We start from the raw sequence: 25979 nt of genomic DNA, 5'->3' as shown, positions 1-25979 counted from the left end.
AAGAGATTCAGATCGGAATCAAGCCGTTTTAAAATGTGGCTAAAAATTTGATTTGTATCAGATTGGTACCATAACGCGACTAATAATAATAATAATAATAGTGAACATATGAGGCTTTTTATTATTTTTACGAGTCTTACGTATTACTTATGTTTGAATTGTCACGGACTTGCACAATTTGGCATGTGTGCACATGGAGTTTGTTTTATGTCCTCTGTTCTCCAAACACAATCATAATCCAGCCTCAACTATGTTCCAAAGACCATTTATCATGCGATCCTAACAATAAAAGTAAGACAGCTCATAAAGTGGCACCCAAAAAGCGTCGTTAGCAAGCTCTTCAAGTGCCTTCCTGACAGACGTTCTGCTTTGATGTGCCAATTTTATGGTTTTAGGACTACTCTTGAAAAGTGGAGGCAGAGAGAGGTAATGCTTATGCAAACATCTGCAAACTCTTTTAAATTTTACGTGCAGCTCTCATTGATTCTGCCTTGTTTTCCAGACTGCCACGTAGCAGTCAAAAGGCCCACACAGTCCGGACCTTGAACACAAAGCTGTTGACGAAAGTCAGGATGGACACACGCAAAGCTGAGGGATCAGCGTAACCTTTGCAAAGAGAGGATGACTTCACTTAAGCCAACCCTCACATCGGGAAACTCCCCCTGCTTTGTCAGCGAACCCAAATGTCTTCCCATGGTCTTTCCCAGTTAAGAACTCCACCTCAGAATCGGGGCCGGTCGGTGGGCGTGGATTGAAATCATAGCCGGGCCGGGGGAAGTGAGAGCAGGATAGTGGAATGCAGTTGCCATTAGTGGGAAGAGGAGCTAACAAGCTAGCCTGTTATGCTGAGCTGGAGTTGGGGATGAAATCATGCCTCATTTTACGGTGGTACCCGTGAGGGATCGAGCCCAGTCTGGCTATGACAGTCTGGAGGGGATCAACTCCGTGGACCACGGCGATGGTGGCCCACCGGATAATCAAGACACGGTCAGCTCTGACGGTAAGCCGCACAACTTTTTTTAAAAGTTTGGAATTAGCTCAGCGTGGCTAGTGGCGAGCACCTCTGCTCAACAGCTGGTTGGGTGGTTACCATGGCGATTCTAACAAGGCCACAAACACGTTTTGCAAGCTCTTTGGAGTATGCAAATCGCTTCACAAGTTTCAAAAGTTGACTTAATGAAGGGATACACAACTGGGGATATGGAGGGGGAAGGGAGGGCTGCGTTGATAGCACACACCTAAAAAAGGCCTCTAAAGGCCGCCTGGCACAAAAGATGGTGCTCCCGTCTGGGAGGATTTGCTTTCCCCAAAATGGGCTGCAGCACATTTCTGCCTCAGCTTGTCACTCACGTGTTTTTACCGTGTTTGCACAAGAAAGAAGAGGGGGAGGATTCAAAACAAGAAGAGCAAGCAGAAGGCAAAGAGTGTGATTATGTGGGATTTGTACATGGGCTCTAGGAAAGAAACATGTTTCGGAATAACAGACTCACACTGGGTGCGGTCTTTGAAATGAATCGTACGGAACCAAAGGCTTCATTTTGTTCAAACCCAAAGGCTTACTGAGCTGCATTTTAAATTTTATTTCAAAGTGAAGAGTGTGCTTACTGTGACAGGTTAAAGACTCAGCTTAAGTCCAAATAAGTTCTCTACCTTGAGTTATATTTCATTGAACACTTTCACGGAATCCATTTGCTCACATTGGTACCAACTTTCTGTTATTTCTCTTGTCACGGATTTTAAACATTGCGATGCATAAAGAAAACATAGACAGTAAATACAGACATTTAAAGGCTTTTACAATGGCCCATTGACCCGAGGCTAGTACGTGACTTTGTTGAGTCATCTGAAGTTCACTGACACCGGGCCCACTTGGCCAGTTCACATTTCTCACATAAAAACGATGACATCAACACATTTTTGGGTTTTTTGCACATCAGGTCCTTCCATAAAGAATGGCTTAAACAAAATGTCAAATGTTAAAAGATTGAGTTAGATTTCATACTACAAAAAATACCAATGCCATGCAAAACAACAACAACAAAAATATCCATCCATCCATCTTCTTCCGCTTATCCGGGGTCGGGTCACGGGGGCAGCAGCTTTAGGAGGGACTCCCAGACTTCCCTCTCCCCAGCCACTTCATCCAGCTCATCCCGGGGGATCCCAAGGCGTTCCCAGGCCAGCTGAGAGACATAGTCTCTCCAGCGCGTCCTGGGTCATCCCCGGGGTCTCCTACCGGTGGGACATGCCCGGAACACCTCCCCAGGGAGGCGTCCAGGAGGCATTCTGATAAGATGCCCGAGCCACCTCATCTGGCTCCTCTCAACGTGGAGGAGTAGCGACTCTACTCAGAGTCTTTCCTGGATGACCGAGCTTCTCACCCTATCTCTAAGGGAGAGCCCGGACATCCTGCGGAGAAAACTCATTTCGGCCGCTTGTATCCGAGATCTCGTTCTTTCGGTCACGACCCATAGCTCGTGACCATAGGTGAGGGTAGGAGCGTAAATCGACCGGTAAATTGAGAGCTTTGCCTTTTGGCTCAGCTCTCTCTTCACCACAACGGACCGGTACAGGGTCCGCATTACTGCCGACGCTGCACCGATCCGCCTGTCGATCTCACACTCCATCCTCCCCTCACTCGTGAACAAGACTCCAAGATACTTGAACTCCTCCGCTTGGGGCAGGATCTCATCCCCGATCCGGAGAGGGCATTCCACCCTTTTCCGATCGAGGACCATGGACTCGGATTTGGAGGTGCTGACACTCATCCCGACCGCTTCACACTCGGCTGCGAACCGTTCCAGCGAGAGCTGGAGATCGGCCTGAAGAAGCCAACAGCACCACGTCATCTGCAAAAAGCAGAGACGCGATGCTGAGGTCCCAAAACCGGACCCCCTCAACGCCTCGGCTGCGCCTAGAAATTCTGTCCATAAAAATTATGAACAGAATCGGTGACAAAGGGCAGCCTTAGCGGAGTCCAACCCTCACTGGGAACGAATCCGACTTACTGCCGGAAATGCGGACCAGACTCTGGCATCGGTGATACAGGGACCGAACCGCCCTTATCAGTTGGCTCGGCACCCCGTACTCCCGAAGCACCCCAGTCTGCCAATCCAGAGGCACTGTCCCCGATGTCCACGCAACGTTGTAGAGGCGTGTCAGCCATGACAGCCCCACAACATCCAGAGCCTTTAAGAACTCCGGGCGGATCTCATCCACCCCCGGGGCCTTGCCACCGAGGAGTTTTTTAACTACCTCAGTGACTTCGACCCCGGAGATTGGAGAATCCGCCTCAGTCTCCAGGCCCTGCTTCCTCAATGGAAGGCGTGTAGGTGGAATTGAGGAGGTCTTCGAAGTATTCTCCCCACCGACTCACGACGTCCCGAGTCGAGGTCAGCAGCACGCCATCCCCACTCTAAACAGTGTTGACGTTGCACTGCTTCCCCCTCCTGAGACGCCGGATGGTGGACCAGAATTTCCTCGAAGCCGTCCGAAAGTCATTCTTCATGGCCTCACCAAACTCCTCCCACGCCCGGGTTTTTGCCTCAGCAACCGCCGAAGCCGCGTTCCGCTTTGCCATCTGGTACCTGTCAGCTGCCTCCGGAGTCCCGCTGGCCAAAATGGCCCGATAGGACTCCTTCTTCAGCTTGACGGCATCCCTTACCGCCGGTGTCCACCAGCGGGTTCGGGGATTGCCGCCACGACAGGCACCAACGACCTTACGGCCACAGCTCCGGTCGGCCGCCTCAACAATGGAGGCGCGGAACATGGTCCACTCAGACTCAATGCCCCCCGCCTCCCCCGGGACGTGGGAAAAGTTCTGCCGGAGGTGGGAGTTGAAGCTCTTCTTGACAGGAGATTCTGCCAGACGTTCCCAGCAGACCCTCACAGAGCGTTTGGGTCTGCCAGGTCGGACCGGCATCTTCCCCCACCATTGGAGCCAACCCACCACCAGGTGGTGATCAGTTGACAGCTCCGCCCCTCTCTTCACCCGAGTGTCCAAAACATGCGGCCGCAAATCCGATGACACGACTACAAAGTCGATCATCGAACTACGGCCTAGGGTGTCCTGGTGCCAAGTGCACACATGGACACCCTTATGTTTGAACATGGTGTTCATTATTGAAAATCCGTGTCGAGCACAGAAGTCCAACAATAGAACACCGCTCGGGTTCAGATCGGGGGGGGCCGTTCCTCCCAATCACGCCCTTCCAGGTCTCACTGTCATTGCCCACGTGAGCATTGAAGTCACCCAGTAGAACGATGAAGTCCCCAGAAGGAGCGCTCTCCAGCACTTCCTCCAGGGACCCCAAGAAGGGTGGGTACCCTGATCTGCCGTTTGGTGCATAGACACAAACAACAGTCAGGACCCGTCCCCCCACCCGAAGGCGGAGGGAGGCTACCCTCTCGTTCACCGGGGTGAACCCCAATGTGCAGGCGCCCAGCCGGGGGGCAATAAGTATACCCACACCTGCTCGACGCCTCTCATCGTGGGCAACTCCAGAGTGGAAGAGAGTCCAGCCCCTCTCGAGAGGGCTTGTAACGGAACCCAAACACCAGCTCGGGCTCCTTTCCAGCCAGAGAGGTGACATTCCATGTCCCAAGAGCCAGCTTCTGCAGCTGGGGATCAGACCGCCAAGGTCCCTGCTTTTGGCTGCCGCCCAGCTCACATTGCACCCGACCCCTTCGGCCCCTCCCACAGGTGGTGAGCCCATGGGAAGGGGGACCCACGTTTCCATTTCGGGCTATGCCCGGCCGGGCCCCATGTGTTAGGGTTTTCCAGGTTATCTTTATCGTAGGATTATGTTGGAATGCAACAGGTAATAAATACCTTACCTTGTCCTCCTTATCACAAGGTCGTAAAACATCCCCTGACATGTTTAGACTAGAGGACAAGGGCTTTAGCCAGCCTACCCATACCCCCACTCTGTTTCTCTCAATAAAAATGCTCCTGCAAGAGGCCTGAGTTAGACTTCATTCGATCATCGCTGTTCAGACAGCGACAAATGGACTCTCCACCTGCAGGTGCTTAAGAGGACTTACTTGTCTACTGTTTGGTTCTTGCAAAATAAGTTGGAGTGTGCACAACTCTAACACCATGAGCAAAGGCCCGGCCACCAGACGCTCGCCTTCGAGCCCCGCCTCCAGGCCTGGCTCCAGAGGGAAGCCCCGGTGACCCGCCTCCGGGCGAGGGAAAACAAAGTCCATTTGTGTTTTTCATCATAAGGGGCTTGGGTGAGCCGTGCTTTGTCTGACCCCTCACCTAGGACCCGTTTGCCATGGGGCATGAAGCCCCCGACAACATGGCTCCTAGGATCATAGGGGCACGCAAACCCCTCCACCACGATAAGGTGACGACTCACGGAGGGGAACAACAAAAAAAAGTAATATTTTTTTAAAGGCGGAAATAATAGTTTGTCGGAAGCAATGACATCCCAGTTCGCAGGCAGCTGCCATGTTGACTACATGGTGTCATAAAAGGAAGTGAGACTGTGGTGAATGAGGAGAACAGGCGTGTGCTATAATAAGGAAAGTTTGCTTCATGGCCATGGAGATGTACGACAACAATGGCATTATCATTCTGCAGTTGTCATTGTTTTTGTGCTTAACGTTTGCCTTGCTTTTTTTTTATTTTAACTTTAGGTCATTGCAGAAACCAGATTTGTGTTTTCACAAGCAGTGTAGGAAAAAATAGATTCAGTAAATGACATATTTGAGTCGAATGTAGTTTTTTGTTCTATTTTAGTAATGTAACCAGGGAGGAAATGACAAAACTAAGCTCTGTCTGGCCCAGAAACCAGCCCCCCTCCCGCCATAACACTGCCGTCATTGTGGTCAAGCCAAAAGAGTACTCCCATACATTCACCAGTTTGGGCGGATAGTTTACAGTTGTGCAATGTGACTGCCAGCAACCTCTGGCTATGCTTCCTCACCCAATGTTTTGCTTTGTTTTTCCCGTTTTGTGATGGCAAAAAAGGAACATTATTAGCGCTGATCAGCACTAAAATATGTTGCTGCTAGCATTCTTAATGTCGTTCCGCATGGCAAAAGACTGCCATTCAAGCAGCCATTAAAAATAAAGTTCATCATGAATGTACTGGTGAGAGGGATGCCATCATAAACATCGGCATTTGTAGAATTTGACATCTTGTATCATTGTTAGGATATCAGAGAATTTATGCGGTGGAGTAGAAACAATATTAAATTGGAACTAGATTGCGCTAATCGGCTTCTCAGTGCTAAATCTCTAATGCAATCATTATTGGGGAACTTTAGCAGGTAAGCTGCTTTTCCAATATGGAGCTGATGGGCACTTAAATTGTTGAGAAAGATCTGACTGGAGCTGCACTGCAGATGAAAAGCTTGTTTTGTACTCAAAATATTTTGTTCTAAGAAGTTTGGTATTATGTAGTGTAAGTAAAATCTTTTTTTAATCACATTTTTTGTTGTCAATAAAATAAAACATAAATAAGAAATAAAACAAAGTAAGCATTTTAAAAGTGCAAATAAATATTCTTCTCACAATTATAAATGAGTAAATGAGAGATTTATTCCTCAACAACACGTGAATGAACCTGATAGTCCATTTAAAATTGAATTTAATGTATTGACTCCACCCAAACACTAGATGGGAGTGTTGTGTTCTTTTTAATTTCCCCACCTTACTGCAACTCATCTGTGAAGCATTTTGATGGTGATTAAAACAAAATACATCAATTCATTTGCTAGTTCTGCCCTCTACTCATATATGCACCTCAGTGAGAGACGATTACATTCACGTACAATAACACAAGGTTCTGTGCTGCATCAATGAGCCCTGGCCTCTTGTGGCATCACACGTGTTTGGATCAGGCCCCGCAGTGGGTGTTGACCCAGGGTGAGCGGGCGTGCTGGACAGTAGTTGATGTGAGTGCAGCGTGCACAACACTGCCGCTCATAACTATGCTGAGCCTCAGTGACACCACCCGCAGCAGCTACATTGCCACACTGAGCACAGGTGAGTGAGGAGACATATTTATTATTAACCAGTGGTGCTGCAGGTGATTCTTTCTTGAAACACATTTTTTATCCCCAAAAACAGTGATGCAAGGTTTGTTGCTGGTGCCATCCTGTGTGTTACTTGAATTAGATGGGATGTCGTGAAGTTGTATTTGGCAAGGACCCTTATATAGTAACTTGAGTCTTTACGGTAAGACTGTACAGTATGTGATTTATCTCACTTTGAAGAAGGGAGCTGAAAGAGTTTGGAGAGGATACACTTGAAACCTGAGACAGGTCGAACACTCTGGGCCAAAAAAGCTCCAGTAGTTGTTTCAATGGGCAGCAAGATGGCTTTATCGTTTGCGTTTCTGCCTCAAATCTCAAATTTGGCCCTACTTTGTGGAGTTTGCATGTTCAATATAGTCCCAAACCAATGCATGTTAGGTAAATTGAATTAATCTAACTGGTACTGTTCTAAATAAATAAATAAAATAAATAAATAAAGTGTGAATATGAGTGTGAATAAAATAAAATAAATATTTTTCAGACTATAAGAGGGTTCCTGTTCATCAGCGTGGTCTCTTCTTCTCTGGGGTGAATTCCACATTTGTGTATATGTGCCCAATGGTCGACTTGCAAACCCTACTAAGAAAATGTGTGTGCGCAAATTATTGTAATGAAATAGCATTATTGTCTGAGGTATGGCTGCAAAATGTTCCAAGCAGATCCTTATATCAACGTAATTCTAATTTGTATCGTTTGGTCCCAATGATAGGACATGGCAATCACAAAGAAGACCACCCGTTTCTCAACAGTCCTGATGAGAAGAAGAAGGACTTCTACGATAGGAACTTGGCCTTGTTCGAGGTATTTATTGCATTGTTTATCAATCAACAACCATAGCTCTTTTTTTTAAAAATAGTTTTGCAAGACTTTATATCCCTGTTGCCCTTCATTCAGGAAGAGCTGGACATCCGACCCAAAGTATCTTCTCTGCTCAGTCGCTTGGTCAGCTACACAAACATCACCCAGGGAGCCAAGGAGCATGAGGAAGAAGAGAGCGCGGAGGCCTCGCGCAGAAAGACTCCCAAGGTCGGTGCAAAGGGTAAAATGAAACAACAGGGCTTTCCTGGCCAGCTTTTATATGAAAACCTGCTGACAGATTGTCTGGCAAGCTTGGCTTGGATAGCGTCCACTGTTCGTGTAAGAGCCGTAACACTCTGCAGTGACCTTTTTAAAAAGTACACCAATCAATAATGATCATCAATACCGCTGTTTCCTGAATTATTCAATAATTCCCCCCCCCCCCCCCCCCCCCCTCTTCCCTCTCTTTGCCTCCCCCTCAGTCCCCCAACATGGGCACTCTGATGGGCGTCTACTTACCGTGCCTCCAGAATATTTTCGGGGTCATCCTCTTCCTGCGACTGACGTGGATCGTCGGGGTGGCCGGCATCATGCAGTCCCTGTTGATTGTTGTCATGTGCTGCACGTGTGTAAGTACGCCCACACAAACTGGGCTAATATGCCGACTGGATTTCAAGCCCAATGTGGGTCATCAGCCTGTGCCCACTGGGTACCGGTCAATACAAGCTAAACGAGCCGCAACATTAGCATATCTGGTGTTGTTGTCGTCAATAGTGGCCACTTAGACTTTTATTTCTGCAGAGCGAGCCGCCGTTACTACCACTGTCTTACGTAATCATCATTGTAGTTGTATGAACTGTATTTCCAGGATACAGCAATAATACACGCTAGTAATTATTTCAGGCGGGATTATGCTTAGTCAGTTGGAAGATGATGTGCCCGGGCATCATTTTGATGGGCGGATGTTAGCGTGCCACACAGATGTCCCCTCCCGATATCCGTGCCAACCCCTTTTTTTGTTTTAATTGTCCCTTTTCCTTTTGCAGACCATGCTCACGGCCATATCGATGAGTGCCATTGCAACAAATGGTGTCGTTCCAGGTAATGTTTGAATCGCTGCGTCTACAGATAATAGTCTTATTTGTCATTAAAATGGTTTAAAACTGCATTTTGGAACATCTGGTTTGTAACAATGTGTTTCCTTTTTCTAGCCGGCGGGGCCTACTTTATGATCTCGCGCTCTCTGGGTCCAGAATTTGGAGGAGCTGTGGGCCTGTGCTTCTACCTTGGCACCACCTTTGCTTCCGCCATGTACATCCTCGGAGCCATTGAAATATTCTTGGTTCGTTTTTTTAGCACAGGAACCATATTTGTATGCATATAATGTTAAAATAAAAAATGGTCATATCATAACACGTTAAAATATTTAAGATACATTTTCTCGTAGTATTTCATAAATGGGGGAAGATCTAAATTATTTCTGTATTTTATTTCTTTCTTAGCAATACCTGGTGCCCCAGGCCGCCATCTTTCACGCTGCGGACCACCACGGCACCGACAGCGCGATGCTGAACAACATGCGCGTCTACGGCACCATCTGCCTCAGCCTTATGGCCGTGGTGGTTTTCGTGGGGGTCAAATATGTCAACAAGTTGGCCTCGCTCTTCCTCGCCTGCGTCATTATTTCAATCGTCTCCATCTACGCCGGCGCAATCAAGTCCGTCTCTCATCCGCCAGAATTCCCGTAAGTTTGTGTAGAGCATCCTACTGAGAGCTGTTTGAAATCTTTTGGTGACTTTGATTGTTTTTTATTACTGCGTTAGGATTTGCATGCTTGGGAACAGGACCTTGGTCAGAGATCGTTTTGATGTGTGCGCAAAGACCGTCATCATTGGCAACGTCACAGCATCCAGTCAGCTGTGGGACATGTTCTGCCTTCCGGGGAACGCGAGCAACGCTCAGTGTGATGACTACTTCCTCCAGAATAACGTCACAGAGATCCAGGGCATTCCCGGATTGGCTAGTGGAATATTTAAAGGTATTGATGAGAGCCCTTTTATGGAGTTTTGTTTTTTTTCAAGGTTCACAAATGGCATACAAAATAAAATAAAAGCTGCGGCGAATGTAACAGGACTGACTCGTGTTCTCTGTTTCTGGTAGACAACTTATGGGGCGACTACCTGCAGAAAGGCGAGATACTGGAGAAGGATGGCCTCGCGTCGGTGGACTCCCACAGCACCATGGAGCACTTTGGCATGTATGTGTCTGCAGACATCGCCACGTCCTTTATGCTGCTGGTGGGCATCTTTTTCCCCTCGGCCACAGGTGAGATTGTGTCATATACTGGGTAGGACATTTCCACCTTTGGAAAGGAAAATTGCTGTGCTATTTGGATTTCTTGTGAATTTGAAAAGACATTTTATCATTAACTCATTCACTGCCATTGACGAATATCTATTTTAACTGTGCTGCTGGTGAATGAATTAATATGAACCATTATGTTGTGCTTTGTAGGCATTATGGCAGGCTCCAACCGGTCTGGAGATCTCCGGGATGCTCAGAAATCCATTCCCATTGGAACCATCTTAGCTATTACCACCACGACTCTTGTCTGTATCCTTATTTGGGTGACGATATCAAGTTGAATCTTTTGGTTGGAAATTCACCTGCTGCCACTGTAAATCACTTGACCTTTTGCTTTAAGATCTAACTTCTGTGATTTTGTTTGGGGCCTGTGTGGAAGGTGTGGTCCTAAGAGACAAGTAAGTCATCTTTTTGCAAACTGTCATATTCTTTGTTAAATTCAACTCGTTTGTCCCTTCAGGTTTGGTGATGCCGTTAGGAACAATTTGGTCGTAGGAACTCTGTCCTGGCCATCCCCTTGGGTTATTGTCATCGGTTCCTTCTTCTCCACGGTGGGGGCAGGTCTGCAGACACTCACTGGAGCGCCTAGACTTCTTCAGGCTATTGCTACGGACAATATCATCCCGTTCCTCAGAGTGAGAAAAAAAATTACTTTGTGGGTTATGCATTTCAGAACAGAGCCTGAAGACCAACCCTGTTTAATCAGAAGAGAGAAGCAATGTACGATTTTTGCTTTGCTGATTTTTATTTTTTTGTTTCAGGTTTTTGGTCATGGGAAGGCTAATGGTGAGCCAACATGGGCCCTATTGCTGACTGTTCTCATAGCTGAGCTTGGGATCCTGATCGCCTCATTGGATATGGTGGCACCTATTCTTTCCATGTAAGTTGACTTGCTTTGTGTTGCCTCGACTTTGCACCTTTTGTTGTAGCCAATTAAACTTATTTTAACTGAGAATGAAAAGTTAGCAGTTTTTTTATTGTAGATATTTTTAATAAGGACCCACTTTAAATGATTTGAATTTTTTAGGATGTCTTGATGTTAAAACATTTTTTTTATCTATTTGTTTGGTTGTTAGTTTTGTTTTGACCATGATAGCTATATGAAATGAAATGATGTATGCTTGTGTAGATCCAATCACCAAACCCAATAAAATAAGATCCATGTGTTTGTTTTTCTTGCAGGTTTTTCCTGATGTGCTACCTCTTTGTCAACCTGGCATGTGCCGTGCAAACACTCCTTCGCACCCCCAACTGGAGGCCGAGGTTCAGATACTACCACTGGTGAGAACAACCTTAAACTGCTCCATTCCACTTGGATAAGCTTGACAAGTTTTTTTTTTTTGCTAGACTAGATTGTATCCCTGGATCTGAAGGAATGAACATTTCATGTTTTATCTCACAAAGGACTCTATCCTTCCTCGGAATGAGCATGTGCTTGGCCCTGATGTTCATCTCCTCCTGGTATTACGCTATTGTGGCCATGGGCATAGCTGGGATGATCTACAAGTACATCGAGTATCAGGGGTATGTTCATAGCTTTAATGTTGTTTGGCTCTTATGCCTGCTTTCGTTTTAGCGTATTGTGTTTTTCCAATACAGAGCAGAGAAGGAGTGGGGAGATGGCATCAGAGGACTTTCCCTAAGTGCTGCACGCTATGCCCTGTTAAGGTTAGAAGTGGGACCCCCGCATACCAAGAACTGGAGGTACGCTGAAGTCTTCCTGCAAATTATTTATGTCAGACCAAATCATCGCGTACATCATTTTGAAAATAATGATGTCCCTGTTCCCCAACAGACCTCAGCTGTTGGTTCTGTCAAAGCTGGATGAGGATCTCCACATTAAATATCCCCGACTACTGACTTTTGCCTCGCAGCTGAAGGCCGGGAAGGGTCTTACCATTGTGGGATCTGTCATCCAGGGAAATTTCCTGGAAAGCTACGGAGAACTGCAAGCAGCAGAACAGGTACATGATGGTGTTTTTCAACAGTTGTGCATTGTGTACGATCATTATCTTGATTATTATTATTTTTTTAATTTATCCCGCCAGACCATCAAGAACATGATGGACATTGAGAGGGTCAAGGGTTTCTGTCAGGTGGTGGTGGCGAGCAAGGTGCGGGAGGGCATCGTCCACCTGATCCAGTCCTGCGGTCTCGGTGGCATGAAGCACAACACGGTGATGATGGGATGGCCGTACGGCTGGAGGCAAAGCGAGGATCCTCGAGCTTGGAAGACTTTTATCAGTAAGCCCTACTGCTGTAGATAGAGGCCTAGGTTACCTTTAGGTCAAATGTCAGAGTTCAGGTTTTTTGTTTTACAGTAGATAGCACATTTTATAGACAAGCTAACTTAATGTGCTTCACATTGTTAAAAGTACATAATATTTAAGAGCATTTAAAAACAAAAGAACTTGAGACATTTAAAAATAAATAAATAAATAAATAAATTAGTAGCCTAGTAAAATGACTAAAAGAACAGACTGTGCAAGAAAAAGATAGTGGAAACTTTATTTTGAAAATGCCTTTAAAGACCTCAGTTATGAATTAAATATTTAATTAACTGGATTTAAACGCAGAAATTTTCAGCCTTTTTTTTTTTTTTTTTACTTAAAACTTCCATTTCAGAGCCTGTTGTTAAATGTTTACTGATTTATTTTAAATTGAAGTACATTTTGCTAGTTGTATATGCCCAACCTGCGCTCTCCTTTGTGTAACCTTTAAAGTCCTAAACTTAATAATTAACTGAATAATTGGCTGCGCTTGAATTGTGAACTGCCAAGTGAACATCCTGCTATAATTGCCGCTTGACATATTGTATATTGGAACATTAAGACGATAAGCAACCTCACGTCCTGGGCCGCTATGATTCAATTAAGCCCTAAATGGTCTTCGTGTTCTCATCTCCGCACAGACACAGTCCGTTGCACCACTGCGGCCCACCTGGCTCTAATGGTGCCCAAAAACGTGTCGTTCTACCCGAGCAACCACGAGCGCTTCGCCGACGGCAGCATTGACGTGTGGTGGATCGTCCACGACGGGGGGATGCTCATGCTGCTGCCTTTCCTGCTCAAGCAACATAAAGTACGACGACGCAAATCAAATGGAGAAAACTATTTGGGTGAAAGTTTGATTCGTAAACTCTGGCTTTGTTTTTTCTCAGGTGTGGAGAAAATGCCGAATGCGTATCTTCACCGTCGCCCAGATGGATGACAACAGCATCCAGATGAAGAAGGATTTAGCCACGTTCCTCTACCAGTTGAGGATCGAGGCAGAAGTGGAAGTGGTGGAGATGGTAAGAAATGATCTCATGCAGTGAGATGAGAAGCCCCACTGTGAGCAGAGATGATAATCAAGAAGTTTTTGATTGACGTTATTGAGTAAGAATCCACCGATGCGTTTCAGCACGATAGCGACATCTCGGCGTACACTTACGAGCGCACGCTGATGATGGAGCAGAGATCTCAGATGCTGAGGCAGATGAGACTGTCCGGCGCAGAGAGGAAGAGAGAGGTAACACCCAAGTCTCATCAAAATGGCAACGCCTGGAATTCTGATGAACATCCTTTCTTCTCACAGGCCCAACTTATTAAGGACAGACACTCATTGGTGCGAATGGGAAGTTTGTACTCGGACGAGGAGGAGGACACATTGGACAGTCCTCTGCCGGAGAACGTTCACATGACGTGGACGAAGGAGAAATGCGAAGCCGAGAGGAGAATCAGAAACAATGCGCCCGAAAACTTCAGAGAGCTCATGAGCCTCAAACCGTGAGTCGCATTTTCTTAACATTGAAATATTCGCAATGATGCCAAAGTCCTTGTATGTAGTTTGTTCACACTTGGAGTATGTCCGGAACCAGGCACGGAAGTTTTTTTGAATGTTACTTGGGGAAAAGTATCAAACATTTGCTGTACCGTATTTTCTGCACCATGATGCGCTTTTAAAAGACTTCAATTTTCTCAAAAATCGAAGGGCCGCCTTTTAATAAGGTTTAATATGTAGAGTACGACGCCAAGAAAGATTGTGGATGCCTAGGCAAAAGTATCGGCTTTAACCCTTGTCCGAGCTCTCTGGGAAACTGGGCTCATTGCTGAAGAGCAACGTTACTACGAGACTGACTCCGTCCGGCAACTCGACGTATTTAATGGCGAACTTTCCCAGCTGTTTATTTGGGAAACAGAAGATGAGGACTTTGATGGATTTGTGGATGAAGATTGATTAACAATAATGTGAGTACAGTATATTAAATAGAAGAATGAAGTATTACCGAACTATTTGGTTTGCTAACTTTTTTTGTATTCCGTATGTTTTAGCCGTATGACGCGGTGCGCCGTCGATTTACAGAAATAGCCGCCGTAATTGAGTCTGCGCCTTTTAACCCAAAGTGCCTTATAGTGTGTGAAAATATGATACTTGTTAAGAATTTTCTGATAAGTGTAGCTACAGTATGGTAAGTGGTTAAAATTTCAATTGTATTTTTTATCATTGTGTTTTAATTTAGTTGGTTTACTTTAGAAGTATAGTATAGAGTTACATGCTAATGAGCTAAACTAGCCCGCCAAACCACACGACACAAAACAAAACAGCTTTTTCGAACTTTTTAAGAAAATATACACAAGTATGCGTTTTCAAATCCAGGGACCAGTCCAACGTGCGGCGCATGCACACGGCCGTGAAGCTGAACGAGGTGATCGTCAACAGGTCCCACGACGCTCGGTTAGTGCTCCTTAACATGCCGGGACCGCCCCGTGACACGGACGGAGACGAGAATTGTATCCTTTTATCGCCTCGGAAAGGAACGCACCACCAGAGCAATTTTTTTTTGCCGTTGTTCCCTTCACTTTTGCGCTCACTTCAGATATGGAATTTTTGGAGGTTTTGACGGAAGGTTTGGAGAGGGTGCTGCTCGTGCGAGGTGGCGGACGCGAGGTCATCACCATCTACTCGTGACCAATCAGAACGGACCACGGAGGTGCTTCAACATTCCTCCTCAAGGGTTAGCTGTTCACATTAGAATAGGGTGTCTTTATATCTAAGATAATGGTCAAGTAGATTATCAGAACATTTATTTTGAGCAGTTAAGGGGGGAAGGATCTTTTTCCTACTGTGGGTCATTTCAGTTCTCCGATGGTGGACCGGATCACATGACACATGGGTTCCCCACCCTGATGAAATGTATAGTAGAAGCAGGACGACTGCCTATGTAGTGTACACAAGGTCAAGGAGGATTTAGATTTTTGCGGGATTCCGACGGGGAGGGGCGTGCACTTTATTTATTTATTTATTTGACTCTTTTAATTTTTCACGTTTACAAGGTAAGAGACTTTACTTAGTGTAAGACTTAAGTATTCAATTTGCATGCAAAGTTTTTTTTATTTTGTTTTAACTTATATGTTCATAGTTTTTGTTCTCAGATGATGTGAGCATGAGCAGTTTGTTTTAAAGGGAGGATGGATGACAAGTTGTGCAATGACTGAACAATGCCAAAAATCCCGAAATAGATTTACTTTTAAGTCAGTTAAATTTAATTCCATTTAGTTCAGTAATTTTATTTTTGCTTTGTTGACGTGTTCTGCCCCAACACCAAACTGGTTTGTATCAATGTCAAGGAATATCCACCTTTGTACAGTCGTTACTTTTATATTGTAAATTCATGTCGGCAGTACTAACTTTGATAGATTTTTTTTACTAAATTACAAATTACATCAAAAAAGTATACATTTCTATGATTTGATTCCCTTCAATAAATTATTTTACTATACAGTTTTTTGCACTTGTGCATTGTACTTTGTATAGTTAAAACAAACACAACTCAATATATGAATATGAATTATCACACTTAATAACAGATCTTAGATAGCACACATTTCCCAGTGGCTGAGGTGCATATGGATGAGCATAACCTCAAACAGCGCCACAACCTATTTACATTTTCATTTAATTTATTATATGTCAATTATTTGATTTGATCTATAATAATCACAATATGTTGTATATTGCAGTATGATGATTTAATGGCATTTCAAGCTTACTGTTCGCTAAATCTCAGTTGTGGATTCTTTGAAGTGTCACCACCAGAGAGCAGCAATGTACAACTGTCATTTTTATAATTGTGATCGTTAAAACTGTTTATCTATCATCCATTTTATGTACTTGTAAAATAAGCATATTCCAAAGGAAGGTTTACATTTGATAATGCAGTTTCCGTAATGCTACACAGCCAGCAGCTAGTGCTTTGTAGTATTTATTTATTCATTTATTTATTTATTGAGGTGGAGGTTTAGGTCAACACATTGGGACTTAATTGAAAAGACATGTCAGGAAGGAATCATCTTCTTCCGATGGTACACACTCTTATCACAGTAGCAACTCAGCCATTACAGTAAATAATTTCATATTTTGCACCCTCCTTTGACTGTAAAAATATATATATACATATATATATATATATGTATATATATACTAATTAAAATATTGAAGTCAGTACTCCTAATTGAAGTTTTAACATATTGGAGAGTTTTCGTGTGGTCACTAGTGAGACGGAAGTAACATTTGCTAAAAAAAAAAAAAAAAAAAGGCCTGTTGTCAAAAGCAATTACAAAGTGCCCTCATTTCCTAGTGAGGCTTTAAATAATGCTGAAGTCACAGTTTTGTAACTTGTCATTTCTTCTGCCCTGAATGTTGGCAGCCTCACGGCCATGTGTTCATTATCTGCAATTCCAGCTTTTGACTCCAGCACTGCAATTACATCCTCGGACGCACTGATTAATCCAACGCGGAGGCTTTATTGTTTTATTTATTTATTTTTCCTTCAAAATGAAAAGAACATAAGCGGACACTTTGCCAAGGAGTAGCTGCTCGTTTGTGCCATAGTCCTTATGTTACAATAAGACATTTCAATGGCTGCTTAAGTGTTCTCCTAAAATCTTCAATAAAGGAGGGATTTAATGTAATGGAGGTTCACACAATGACGTGTTTAACTAACGAACGTTTCTTAGTCTCTTGCTGTACTTAAGCCACCATACTATTAAGCTTTGAATATATTCATGTTTTTGGAGGATACGAATTTCCTAAATCCTTATGCAATTTAAAATGTCAATTCTATGTCGAAAAAAAAAACCTTGTTTATGAACTTTTGGTATTGATGTTGTGGCGGCCATGAGACGCTCTTCTTCGTAATTCCAGCCTCAGGGTTGGAGGCGCTGGTGAGTGGTCTGTTCAATCCCAGACAACAACAAAAAAGTTGAAATAGCAAAGCAGCATCTAGTGGTAAAATTACAAATGAGGCCTGTGGAGTGTCTGATCTGTCTCCATGTCTCCAATATAATCTCAGACATTTGTAATATGCATTCTGATGTTTCATAGTAATATTTTTGTTTTCATAATTTTAAGTACATTTTGTAAAAAGCGTATTCTTGTGCATAAAAAGTAACAAAGCCCATTTTGTTTGTATACGGTATCTTCAAGTATGAGCCTTGTTTTTGTAATTGCGTCGTCATCATACTCCCCCTCTTTTTGCGTTCAATGCAAAGTCGCAAATGAAATGTTTCCTTTTGTAGCCTTCTTCATTTTGTTTGGCATTTCTTCCACTCCTATTCTCTCGACTCTGTCACGTAATCAGTCATCACCCCCCCACCCTCACTTGAAGAGTTAAACGAAAAAAAAAAAAACAACAGCAGCCACGCAACTGACTGGAGCAATGTCGACTCCACTCCGGCACAAAACATAGGCCTCTGTAAATATTAAATTTAAAAGGATTCCCAGATAAGGCGGCTTGAAAAATTGAGGCAGCACCCCATTCTTCTAGATAAGAGAAGACGGAGCCATCTGGAGGCTGCCAGATAGCGAACTCCCACGCCATCCGCGAGACCTCACTCTCATCCGAGGCGGCGGCCGAACGAATGAGTACCAACACTTTCATTATGTTAACTTTCAAAATGAACTCATTGACATTCAAAGCATATGCTGTTTTTCCCACCCTTAGTAAACACAATGTTACTCTTGCGTCCCCTCATAAGAAATCGCCAACGCGTCAGTCTTAAAACTAATGTTTATTACGAGGGTGTCGTGTTTACCTTTTGGTAATATTTTGCTTTACATAAGAAATAGCCGTCAATGGGATGGATTGCACATCTAAGCAAATAAGAAACATGGGAAAAATATTTTCAAACCCGTTGAATCGATGTGTGGACACTAGACAGAGTGGGGCCTGAAACACTTTTTACATCCACACTATGAATAATACAGTAAGGTGTGAAGTTTTGCTGCATGCTTTGAATAGGAAAAGTCGTGCCATCTGGTGAACGAAATAAGCTAGGCCACACATACCGACATCAGTAACACATCATCCCAAGATTTCAAAAGCAGAGCATTCTTGCATTAAACTGAAAAACATGTGGTGTTTTGCTGCATGCTTTTCACACGTGTACAAATCGGGAAAAAGTAGCGCCATCTGGTGGTAAAATAAAATACACAGACACTAATATCCAGCTTCAGGTGGAAATCTGAAATCTGTTGAAATCATGCATTCTTGCAGAAAACAATATAAATTCCGATTTATTTGCTGCATGCTTTGAATGGGAAAAATATGGCAATCAAAATGTGATAATAAAGGACTTTATTAGTTTACATGGTTTTCAATAGTTACATTTAAACGTAATTTTTTGGAGGTTTGCCTTCTTAGGCTCATATAAAGAATAGAAATAACCCGTATAAGGGTTAAATATACTGCGTGCATCCCGTATAAACGTGTTTTGTTTTGGGTGAGGGCCTGCATCTCCCCCAAATCCATGTTGACTGTTTGCAAACAAATAATATAACTGTAATCAACTCTCAGGTTGTGTGAATAACCTTGTCCGTATTGCTACTTGCTTGACTCCTCTGCTATTTCTTCACAGCCACATTGGATTTGGCTCCAGGATAATACTTTTGTCACAATGTTTTATCTGCTCTCTCACTCCGCTGTTACCCCTAATTACCCCCACCTCGCTGCTGCATTTTACGCTCGGCCCACCAGAATTCCCAGATAGCAGATGCAGGTCGATTAGGGAATATCTTTTTGACCTGCATTGCGCAACGATTGTCCTATCGGTTCCGGGATGAAAGCTGTTACCTGCTTGATAACGGGCGACCCTGGAGCGATAACCTTCGGGCTAGTTTCGAGGACACGCCGTTTCGCTTCCCACCTGAGCGCTTGCAGTCACAGCATTTCTTATTCAGCCTTGTGACAATTTTTTTTTTCCCCAAATGGGATTTGCCACGAGGTTAATCATTAAGTTCGGCTCTTCGACTGTCCGGGTGACCGCCGATCACCGGTTGAAATGTGATGAAGGGCTACAAAAAAACGATCCCAAGGAAAATGCAGCGACTTCTTTCTTTCTTTCTGTATGCAGAGTCGATTTGTCGCCGCGGTTACGCGGAGTCACTTTGATTAATTTACTTAAGGATGCTGACATCTGCGTTTGCAGATTTTCATTAAGATCAATGGCAAACGGCTTCAGACACGCTTCCACTTGTCTAGGCTATTATCCCCAAAAGGCACGGTAGATTAAGTAGAAAAATAACTCGTTGATTAGGATAAAATCTCCCTTTCAGAATCAATTGTTTTTGTTTAAGGCCATTTTGAGAAATATAATTAGAATACACCTTGTTCAGAAAATATGCGTGCAGGCCCCGGGGCTAAAAGTGACGATAGTGGGGGGGGGGGAGATAATGTGTTACATACTTTTGAGGAAGAGTGCAGTGTGAGCTACTGTCAACCCTAGTTTTAATCCTTCCCTCTGCTGTGTTGTGCGATGTTATGTTGTTATCTTAATGATAATCGCTGCCTGTATTTCTGTGCCCCCCGTCCCCACCAGCCGCCGGGCTCCTCTGCCAGGCTGGGGCGGGGTGAGGAGATGCGCCTTATCAACAGCTTTGTCATTAAATCAGCTTTTTCTACGCCACGTCCAAAAAGTTTACCGTCGTCGCTCTTATCAGAAAGGATCAGCAAGTCGGTTTTCTTTTCAATCACAGCTTTGCGCATTCAGCCGAGCGGAGATAAAATACAGCATAGGCGTTTCTATAAGGGGCGGAAATTGTGTTTAATAGTGAGGCAAATTAAAAATGGACAATGGTGTGATTTGCATTTGTCAACAGACAGGCAGGCAGACACACACACGCACACACACACACACATTATGATGTATCACATTTTGCTGCATGCTTTAAATGAGGAAATGTAGCGCCATCTGGTGGATAAATAGTAGTCGGTAACTAGGTTCAGCCAGAAGTCTAAAATGAAACTTTAACACAAAAGTTTTTTTTAGGGTGGATTAGTTGATTAAATGTATGATTAAATAAATAGGCAATTTCACCTTTTTTTAATGAATATTCTCTGGCAAGTTTGACATTCAACACAGCCAAAAAAAAAGCGTAGCGGAAAGAAAACATGTTATACAAAAGAAATAGTCATTGTCAAGATTTGCATTTGTCATCAGCAGTTTTCAGCAGTTTATTTTTTTTCGTAACCTTTGCTTGAAACAAACAAGAAAAACGTCTTTGCAGTTCATGGCTTATTTTCAATCTTAAAAGTATCGTCGTCAGGTTTAAGGTTTCACAGCGGGTACATAATTGACACAATTTTGACGTCTGTCTGTACAGAAGGCAAGCTCAGAACATCCCAGTTAGGCTGCAATTGGTAGTTAGGTCTTGTGCCAAAGCGCTGCTCCGTCTCAGTGGCTCTTCTGATTGTCTCAGAGTTGTGCTCAAGTGGACTCTGACATCCAGTCAGTGCAAGAGGGGGGTCACGGAGACCCCTTCGCCCGAGCACACACGCTTACAGTGCTGTAAACCTCTGAACGGCAAAGTGTCCGGGGGTCTCTTGATTGCCGACGCTGTGGCGCGCTCGACACTGTCCTCCCACAGTGCGCCGAGAGTCTCTGGGGGTTGGTATCCCGGCTCCTGAGGGTCCAGTGGGTCTTTAGATAGCAGGATGCTGATGGAGGGCACGGTTCTGTGCACGGTCATCTCTGCCGTGCCCCCCTCGGTGTTCTCCCACACCTCCTTGACCACCTTATACTGCAGTTTGGTCAGCTGGTGCAGCGAGCCCACTTTCCGCTTCATGATCTCGGCACACGTGATGGTCTTGGTGACGGCGCGGCCCGAGCCGGTGAAGACCACCTGTCTGAGTCCGCCCTCTCCGGCACCACAGAGTCCTTGGTCGCCTTGCATCCGCGCCATTGCGAAGCCCATCAAGTTGCGAATCTTACTCCCTTCTTTAACGCGCATCTCTAGTACCCCCGAGGCCAGTCCGGGGAAGGGACTTGGGCCATTCTCCTCGGTCCTGCAGACTTTCTTAAAGCCTTCCTGCCCTAGTTTGAGTGCAGCGGGAGGCCCCGGTTGAGGTGTCGGTTTAAGCGCGGTTGTAATATCGTTGTTCTCCACTTTGGGCAAGCTGGCATTCATGACGTTCTGACCCTGGTATGGAGGAAAAGTTCCAAAGTGTTGTCCATTCTCCATTTGAAGCGACGCATTTACTTCCAGTCCCTGATGGGGCTTGAACGCACCCCCAGTCAGGAAGTGGCCACTGACCATGCCGTCCCCCGTGAACATGACTCCCGTCCTCAAAAGCCTCACTTCAAGTCCAGATTTATTTACTTCCCCGTCATGGCAAGCCACTCGACTCTTCCTCCTGCTGACAGCTGTAAAGTTTTACAAACAGACTTCATAAAAGAAACATTACCCTCTTCTCTTCTCCCCCGACAGCGATATCAACGCAGTCTTTAATGCAGACTCTCTGAAAGAGCTGGAGAATTAAGATAAACGCCCGGCTAGTGAATCAAAAGCACTGCCGGGACCATTCAAGACATTCTTTAAAGAGTGTCTCCATTTCATAGCATTTGGAAAGCGCTTCAGGGACAGATAACGATAATGAAAACAACCTATATTGTTACTTTCACTTCACTTTTTCCTGAAGTAGCTACCGAATATAACAAGTACTTTGCCTGTAACTTTAAGATGTGACCTTTCCTCAAGCAGTCCGGTCCATTCGGGTGTCGCTCTCAACTCAGAAGTGACCTCTCATTTCAGTCCCGCTTAGAAGTTCCGCCGTCAAAATTTACACTTTTGCCCATTTCTACTCCGGCACAAGTCCGTTAGTGGAGTTGCGTGGAGTTCCCCAACGCGTTGGTCTGGATCGTCTCCAGTGATGCCGCGGGAAGTATGTTGATGCTCCCCGCAAAGAGACATGAGGGACCGGAGCTGCCTCGGCAATGCTCACAGAAGGAAGGTCTGTGTGGCTGAGTGAGGGAGGTGGTGGTGGGAGGGGGGGCATTTGGACGAGGGGGGTGGGGGGGGTAACCCTCTTAAAGGCACATGGCATTTTCTCTAGCATCCAGAACACCGTCCTCTCCTCTGCTCCATCAGCTCGCTGTATCGCTTTAAGGAATTTCACGTATGTCCCCAGCAACTTTGTCAATCTCTTTAGAGGACATGGCACTTTTGAACATACACAACTGATTAAATCTGAGCACCTGAATAGCAGCTCTGTAAATTGTAAAAAAAAAAAAAAGTAATTGCCCGATATGGATTAAATTAGCTGCATTGTAATTGCAAAAGGGTCAGCTGAAAGGCAGCTGCATAAAATTGTGGCGTATTTTAACTCGGCGAGGTCCAAACCTGGTCCTCGAGGGACGCTGATGTGTATGTTTTAGATGTCTCCCTTCTCCAACACACCAAATGGCGACTTTTCAGAACTAGAGACGGACATACACGCTTATGAGGTTGGCACACATGATAGTCTGAATAAATAAATAGAACTAAAATGGCGACAAAATAACATTTGTATTTACTTTTTTACTTTTAAAGTAATTCAATCTGTATTTCAACTTTTACTACTAGAGTCTCGTTTAGACAAGAATCTGTACTGCTACTTTAATACACTACTTTTTACCGCCTATACTAATTTTGGCTATAGCTCTGAGCCACAAAAAAAATTCGGTCTTTCGCTTTAGTGATCAAAGACTCATTAAGCAGCGAAAGCAACTCTTCGGTGACAGTCTTTCTTCATCCTCTTATTTGGATGGATACTAGATGGATTAATAATGAAAGGTGTAGAGCAATCTTAATGAGCTTCCCATCACCAGTGGGTGGCGCTGCCCGACTCACTTCTCACACCCTCGACAGGCCCCGACAGGGTGGCGTCCACCTAATCAGCTAAGCGGACAGGTGGATTTGTTTTTTTCTCCATGTGACTGACAGATGGGAGAATGCGTGAGGACAGCCCACTGAGGCTGAACCTATAAGGCCGGGAGAGAGACCGACGAGTCGTAACTAGCCTTCCATTCAGTATATCTCCCGGTAAACAGTGGTGCCCAGACAGCTATATGGGGCTAATATACAGGCCTGTTGGTTGTGCACGATTTATGCTAATAAGGGAATCCTTGGCCTTGACCTCCTTCCGAGAACTTCCATCTTGTCATCTTCAAATGTTTCCATTGTACCTCAGACCCCTATGTACTATTCATATATGGGTATTATTATCCAACTGTTGCCCATAAACAAACATAAAAGTTGAATGGCTTTAAATGCTGTTATTCGTACCAAATGTGTTTAATGGGGCTCTCGGCATTATAAGAACATGAGGAGTAATTTCACATCAATGTGTTTCCATTGGAGGAGAAAAAAAATCTTTCTTTTGTTGCCTTTTGTTTTTCCTGGCTGAAAAGAAGACACAAGAGCAAGGACAGGAGGAGGAAGGGAGGGAGAGGGAGCGATTTTAAGCGCTCGCCACCAAAGTGATCATTCTGTTGTTTGGGAGAAATTACGCTCATCAGTCATACGGAGATGCGCAGCTGCCTACAGGGATGTGGTAATGTCACTGCGTAATAAAGCGTGTGTGTGCATGAGAATAGCAGTGGCGGGAGGGTAAGGGGGTTTGGTTAGGCGGGGGGTGCAAATGTAGGAGGGCAGCGGGTGAGAGGAGTCTAATTTAACCACAGAGAGCTTTAAATTGATGATGAAAACTGCTCTGTAATCATCTGTATTTACCACATCATCACGGCGCGTAGTTTACTGCTTGTGGCGTCTGGCGTCGACATTATTGATGAACAAACTCACTGCATTAGAGAGAGCCCGCTGTGTTTTTAAGAGGAAAACGCATACGGGAAGCTAATATAGATACACCTTTTGCTTGGTTTTTCTTTTGTTAAAACAGAACAGATGTCATTTGCTCTGAAAATATTGGCCAAGAGACTTCCAAAATGAAGATGACGTTTGATCATGTGTGACAAACCTGACAGCTAACCAGGCTACGGCTAATAAGAGAAACTAGCAACGCAGTTTACGCCTTTGCTCTCTTGGTTGTCGTTACAATTTCCATCGTATTGTTCGTCAATTAGTTTTGATGAACAATCTAAAATCTAGGCCTCTGAAGTGGTATGAAATAACCTTTTTGAGAAGAGACGGTGACAAACCTGACAGCTAACCAGGCTAATAAAAGCTAGCAAAGCAGTTTACGTCGTCGCTCACTTGGTCGTCGTTACAATTTTCCATCATATTCTTCACTTAATTTTGTAAAAACACAATCTTGGTCTCTAAAGTGGTATGAAATAACCCTGATGAGAAAAGACGGTGACAAACCTGACAGCGAACCAGGCTACTTATGAGAGAAACTTGAAAAGCAGTTCACATCTTTGCTCACTTGGTTGTCGTTACAATTTCCATCATATTCTTCTTCACATACTTTTATAAAACTAAAATCTTGGGCTTTGAAGTGGTATGAAATAACCTTTTTGAGAAGAGTGTTTTTTTTCCCTTTCACTTCCCTTTCACACGTCCCTCCCTGCATTGTAAGTGCCTTCATTTAATGACGGGAAAAGGCGGCAGCCGTGTCGGGGACGGCGGCTGTTTCGGCGGCGACGGGCACTCACGCTTGGTCACTTGCTCCTTTGCAATTTCTCTGCACTTACACTTCACTTGATCTAACCTTGGTTCATATCTGTGACTTTCAATCCTCAGGGAAACCCAAACCAAACCGTTTCACTCACCTCGGCTGCAATTGAAAGCAGTAACAAGGATGTTTTTCTTTCCTCATAAACTTCCTAAAAAATTTTTTATGACCTGTATTAATCATGAGCTACTTTTAGCATGTGTTAGTTGTTAGAGGACCTATAGTAAAGCAATTCTAAAGCTTGTTTGTTCATTAATATTTTTCAGTTATCCTTTGCTTTTTAATTGCGATTGAATTTGAAGCGACAAAAACCCGTTGATTGTTTTTCGTTAAATAGAACTGCTCACAGACTTGAAAGCAGCAATATGAAGTTCCGCTGGATGCATCAAAGCTCGTCAAGGCGATAGAACGAGGTGTTGTGGTGCATAGTCAGGGCTACGCATACACACACACACGCACATACGCGTGGCCTCCCCCTTGACAGCCGGTCACTCACTTTGCGTTAACCGCAAGTGTTTTCACGGTCATCAAACAACGGTGGCCTGCAGGCGCTCATTTTTGCTTCGTGTGGCGCTCGCCCTGCAGCTTGGTTCTGCCCCACAAATTCACAGCCGGCCCCCCGGTTGGCAAAATTGTGGGAGTCACGACACACACCCACACACACACATGTATATGCACACAGCCTCTGGATAGGGACACACACAAAAAAAGTATACGCTCAGCATAAGGAAGGCTGTTGGAGCAATTACAAAAACATGGCAGAACACGAGCGAGCGGGGCCGCGCTATCAGAGGGGAAATAGAGTGAGCGAGGGAAAAATGATGACGCCATTAATAACGTT

General features: G+C 44.5%; 2 protein-coding genes across 5 annotated transcripts in view; one reads left to right on the top strand and one right to left on the bottom strand.

The window, feature by feature from the left end:
• The first annotated feature begins 593 nt into the window (after nt 1-593).
• Nucleotides 594-25979, top strand: part of slc12a4 (solute carrier family 12 member 4) — a 194754-nt gene continuing 169368 nt past the window's right edge. For 2 of the 4 annotated variants that reach the window (XR_007480722.2, XR_007480723.2), the window contains exons 1-22: nt 594-1000; nt 7757-7848; nt 7942-8073; nt 8328-8474; nt 8892-8946; nt 9057-9187; nt 9348-9589; nt 9669-9883; nt 10006-10170; nt 10360-10458; nt 10550-10607; nt 10670-10844; nt 10971-11089; nt 11392-11490; nt 11614-11733; nt 11809-11913; nt 12005-12173; nt 12258-12453; nt 13121-13290; nt 13370-13501; nt 13612-13719; nt 13786-13976. Coding sequence is in view for 2 of the 4 variants with exons in the window: in XM_049718452.2 (XP_049574409.1) it covers nt 871-1000; nt 7757-7848; nt 7942-8073; nt 8328-8474; nt 8892-8946; nt 9057-9187; nt 9348-9589; nt 9669-9883; nt 10006-10170; nt 10360-10458; nt 10550-10607; nt 10670-10844; nt 10971-11089; nt 11392-11490; nt 11614-11733; nt 11809-11913; nt 12005-12173; nt 12258-12453; nt 13121-13290; nt 13370-13501; nt 13612-13976; nt 14848-14981; nt 15068-15159 (3342 nt within the window). In the remaining 2 variants the exon portion in view is untranslated. Of the gene's footprint in view, nt 1001-7756; nt 7849-7941; nt 8074-8327; nt 8475-8891; nt 8947-9056; nt 9188-9347; nt 9590-9668; nt 9884-10005; nt 10171-10359; nt 10459-10549; nt 10608-10669; nt 10845-10970; nt 11090-11391; nt 11491-11613; nt 11734-11808; nt 11914-12004; nt 12174-12257; nt 12454-13120; nt 13291-13369; nt 13502-13611; nt 13977-14847; nt 14982-15067; nt 15973-25979 lie in introns of those variants that run through there. The other 2 variants (XM_049718453.2, XM_049718452.2) reach the window with 2 other exon arrangements.
• Nucleotides 20552-22482, bottom strand: LOC125967416 (uncharacterized). The gene has a single exon (XM_049718494.2). It carries the CDS (start codon nt 21799-21801, stop codon nt 20977-20979), a length of 825 nt encoding a protein of 274 aa, XP_049574451.1. The 5' UTR covers nt 21802-22482; the 3' UTR covers nt 20552-20976.

Source organism: Syngnathus scovelli, chromosome 4 (assembly GCF_024217435.2).
Source record: "Syngnathus scovelli strain Florida chromosome 4, RoL_Ssco_1.2, whole genome shotgun sequence".
Classification (NCBI taxonomy): domain Eukaryota; kingdom Metazoa; phylum Chordata; class Actinopteri; order Syngnathiformes; family Syngnathidae; genus Syngnathus; species Syngnathus scovelli.
This window is presented reverse-complemented; position numbering and strand designations above follow the sequence as displayed.